At 45.1% G+C, this 4,388-nt stretch overlaps 1 protein-coding gene across 1 annotated transcript; it reads left to right on the top strand.

Annotated features, from left to right (window-relative positions):
- The first annotated feature begins 484 nt into the window (after positions 1–484).
- LOC119402655 (juvenile hormone acid O-methyltransferase) lies at positions 485–4,068 on the top strand. Its single transcript, XM_037669774.2, has 3 exons — positions 485–1,126; positions 2,603–2,762; positions 3,888–4,068. Exons 1-3 carry the CDS (start codon positions 596–598, stop codon positions 4,049–4,051), a joined length of 855 nt encoding a protein of 284 aa, XP_037525702.1. The 5' UTR covers positions 485–595; the 3' UTR covers positions 4,052–4,068.
- Positions 4,069–4,388: the final 320 nt, after the last annotated feature.

The following is a 4,388-nucleotide window of genomic DNA, read 5'->3' on the forward strand; positions in this document are numbered from 1 at the left end:
TTCTCTGTCGGCACCAAACACAGTTAAGAAAGGCTTCGGTATTTGTCTCAGTAATGAACGCCACGGTTTGTGCAGGAGGCTGCCAAAACACCTTTGCGAAAAAAAAAAATAATGAAGACGAAATTTCGTAAGTGTCACTGCCGCGTGTCCAAAGCACCAGCTGGCCACGCCATACACCTTAAATAACGGCGAACACTAGCTATAGCATCAACCACAGTAGCAAGCACAAGCCATTGCTGTTATGGTGTGTCTATGGGCCCCTCTTGCATCACTTAACGTCCCTATCTGCTTGCTAACAAGTTTTTCTTCAAGTTTTTTTATCTGCATACCTGTATAGCTTTACATAATGGTTTTGCTGCCTACTTTACTTCTTCAGCGATAGACCTGAAAGTGGTGTTTTAAGGTGAACTCAGAACCAACGTCTTAGGCTAAAGCTTTGCTCTCCTCATGATTCACGTTAACATGACGTTTCTTCGCAGGTGCGAAAAAACAAAAAAAGCTCGTTGTATGCTCACCGCTGCCTCGAGAATCCAGAAAGCTCATCGGGTAAAACACTTCTAGCGGTCTTTTTAAGGCTATCGATAGCCGGTCTAACATGCCAACCAATCGGTCATGCAACCTCGAGTACAACGCCCAGTTATACGCCGACAACGACGAACTCCAACGCGGCGTGAACCTCAAGGCCGTGGACTTGCTTCACATGGCTTTCACTCCAGCCGACAACACCGAGAACCAGCAATTCTTGGACATAGGCTGCGGCACCGGGGACTTCACCCGAGACTGGCTGCTGCCTAGATGTCCGCCCTGCCGAAGACTAGTCGCCGTAGACGCGTCTGATGTGATGCTCTCGTATGCTCGCACAAACAGCGCGCATTCCAAGATCCAATACGATTACCTGAATGTAGGTGATGACGTCACGGACTTCGTCGGAAAGTACGGAAGGTTCGAACGAATCTACTCCTTTTTCTGCCTCAACTGGCTTAAAGACCAGGCCGAAGCCATGAGAAACGTGTCACGGCTGCTGACGCCATCTGGCGAGTGTCTCCTGGTGTTTCCCGCCTGGTCGCCCACGCGGGCACTGTGGAAGCACATTGCGCAGCTCGATCGCTGGAAAAAGTTCTCGAACGTGAGTGTGCACAGGTCATTGGTCAGCGATGCATATAGTGAGGGCGGTGTTTTGCTGGGCCTATTACGTTCACATTCCGCAACCGCGTATCCGGTAAACATTCCTGATTGATTTCAGCAACCGCATTTCCAGGAATAGTTAGCACTGGCCAATATTTACTGGCTAGAGAGAAACCACTTTTATCAAAAATAAATAAATAAGGCTCCCTGGTTACGGCGGGTGAAGCCCTTCGTTCAGGGCCCCACTGACAATTGCGGCTCGTAGGGCCCGGTCAAGAGTTGCCAATTGGCTTGCCAAGTCCAGATTGGAGAGTCAGGCCTCCGATGATCAATTTACAAGTCAGTGCTTAATTAGCGGCGAGACGGCGTCTGGTGGACGTAGTGTGTATTCTTTGGCTAGCAAGCAGTGACTAGTATTAATTGGCTAGTATTCAATATATGATGGCTGATGTTGTCCAGCTGTTGGCTATCCGTTCTTATAACAGAAATTAACATTAGAACAGCAATTATAACGGCAATTAGTCTTATAACAGCAATTATCCACACCTTCTTCGGCATCGAATCATCAGGCACTAATTCAGGACAGTTAATTTGTTACAACTTGCTAAAAACGCCGCTGAACAGAAATCAACTTAGCTGACTGCACATACATTCTGCATGTAGTGAGCACTAGTAATTGACATTTGGTATAACCCACACTAGCTGGTAAATCAGTGTAAGCTTCTCACATTTTTTTCTATAAAACAACAAATGCTCGAATCATTCAGTTAATTTACAAGCACCAGTTTATTTATTGACTGAGGGATATGAGAAAATACGCAACCCTATTCCTTCGCATTGCTGACAAAACAATTTGCGGGATCATGGCGTTGAATAAAGCAGTGTTTCTTGCTGAATCTGCTCGCCTGGTAACATCGCTATACAGGCTCGCTAGAGACATTCTAAATGGCACAAGAGTGAATGTAGGTATGATGTGTTCAGTTTACCTGCATATCAACATCCGTGATATTTTTTTGGAACGCGTAGACTCTCGCGTTACTATTTGAATAAATCCGCGTCTCCCGGTCTGTATGGTAGTAGCTCAGTGCGGTCTGTAGGACTGCATGGATTCCTATGTAGCTTATATACAGCAGTGCAGTGTTGCTGCAAAAATTGGTGAAGCTTGCACTAAGCCGCGCAAGGCTTGAAACAGCAAAACTGGACAGTTTTCAAGACTAATCTGGTTGGTTCTAGCCTTTTTTCTAGGCCTTAGCTAGGTGATACATGTTCTAGGTTACTTCACGGCTATTTCTAGGTTTTAGCTAGGTTATGCTAGGACGCTTCTACGTTGATTCTCAGTGCAGGGACGTTCGACTTAAACCCCAGACTTAAACCCCGTGATTTACGCGCATATTTGCCTGCAGACCTAACTGCTTGTTCATTTCGAACGCCTGTGGCACTTTTCTGTGTTAAATCGGCGTTCTTTCTGCATTCGAAGGTCTTCGAAGAGCTCACACCGAAAAGCCAGGATTTGGAGGACGACAAGGAGAGACTGTCCTACCTGCGTGACATTCTCGACTCTGCTGGCCTTAAGGCCAACACGTGCGAACTGCTTTATTGTGTGGTCGGAATCCACAAAGACACTCAGACTCTTGTCGGTAAGTGCTCACGAATTTCTACGCTTCTGCCTAAACCAAGCTAACTATACTGCTGCTGTACAGGCATTAGTATTTCGCCCGGAATTGTGTGTGAGAGTATGCGGATTGCGATTCTAGTTTCTCACACATTGAACGTACGAAACGCATAAGGCGTTTTCCTCGGATTGCTGCTGACACAACATCTCCGTGGCATTAGCACAGAAAAAATTACTTCTGGTTCGAAAGGAAACCAGCTCGCTGGACTCTATTATATAGGTGATTGACAATCACTTCGTATTTACTTATGCGGAGTGGCTTAAATGCAGGAGCATGCAGGAGCAGGTTGTGACCGACCATATTATCGCTGCGTACTTCACCGTGACCACCATGACATCGTTCTATAATTGCCCGTAAGATTGCGATTATCATCGTCATCACATTTTTATATATACGTAAACCATTACGCATATCCCGCATATGGACCAACTACGGATCACATTCATTTTCTCGTATTGCAGCAAAACTCGGGAGCACTTTACCTTGTACCATCGCAGCATCCGCATCATTTCATTTGTATAAACAATGTGTTCGAGATCACCTGCAATACTTACAAGAGTAATACTTGAATTCATAAATATTATTCCGATTTTCCTTGGCATTGCTGTCTGTTAGTTCTCATTATTATTGTGTATAACAAAGAAAAAAAACGAGCCCTTAAAAGTAATCTTTTCTTCCGATTTGTTTGTATTTTATATGTACTTATTGCATTGCTATGCATCTGTTGTTTCTATTTATTGTATTTCGTTGCACTTGTATGTACTTAATATTTTCTCTGTAGCTCGGCAGTAACCACTACTGTTAAAAACGGACCCCTGCAACTGCCCTTGAGTGGGCTCTGGGGTCCTGCCTGTATAATAATAACTAGCCATTATATGTGTATTACACCATAAAAATTGATTGATTGATTGATTGATTGATTGATTGATTGATTGATTGATTGATTGATTGATTGATTGATTGATTGATTGATTGATTGATTGATTGACCTACGTGCAACTGCAGCTTCCTCGTGTGATGGCATAAATACGCGCATTGTACTTACCCACATCTCACAGTGCCTTCCCCACATTTTGTTTTCGTGTTCAGACGCCCAGCTCTCCCTAAATCCTGTGGTGGCATCTCTATCGCCCGAAGAGAAGGAACTGTTCCGCAAGGACGTGACCAACGAGGTTCTAAAATGGAAGAGGGGCAACGTCTGCTCTACAAGGCCCTCGGTGTATCTTGTTCACGCGAGAAAGCGAAACGAATAAGCATTAAAGTTCCGTGCGCTTCTTTTGTTGTCTCTCGCCTGCGTCTCTTTTAGAGCCTGTCGTAACAATAATTGTTGGGATTTCATGTCTCCAAACCACGATATTGTCACGGGGTCGTGACGTTGACTAAGGAGGCAGTCGGCGTGTCCAAGATGAAACTCTATTTGGCCAAACTTGTGACCGGGAAACGGAAAGTCAAACTACAAGCAATGCACGCTGTAGACTGATAGCGGTGAGCAGAGCGTCGACCGTTGATAATCTGAAGCGCGGCAAGACGCGTCGGCATTTATACATGCGGCATCGAACATTCAGGCTGTATCGCTGGCGGCCACGTTAG

Source organism: Rhipicephalus sanguineus, chromosome 8, assembly GCF_013339695.2.
Source record: "Rhipicephalus sanguineus isolate Rsan-2018 chromosome 8, BIME_Rsan_1.4, whole genome shotgun sequence".
Taxonomy (NCBI): domain Eukaryota; kingdom Metazoa; phylum Arthropoda; class Arachnida; order Ixodida; family Ixodidae; genus Rhipicephalus; species Rhipicephalus sanguineus.

What these genes read in the sequence shown, in the direction of transcription:
- LOC119402655 (XM_037669774.2), top strand. Translation starts at nt 596, where the DNA reads ATGCCAACCAATCGGTCATGCAACCTCGAGTACAACGCCCAGTTATAC. An exon ending in GCTGGAAAAAGTTCTCGAAC is followed by an intron (nt 1,127 to 2,602) that starts GTGAGTGTGCAC and finishes CTGCATTCGAAG; the next exon opens with GTCTTCGAAGAGCTCACACC. An exon ending in AGACACTCAGACTCTTGTCG is followed by an intron (nt 2,763 to 3,887) that starts GTAAGTGCTCAC and finishes TTTCGTGTTCAG; the next exon opens with ACGCCCAGCTCTCCCTAAAT.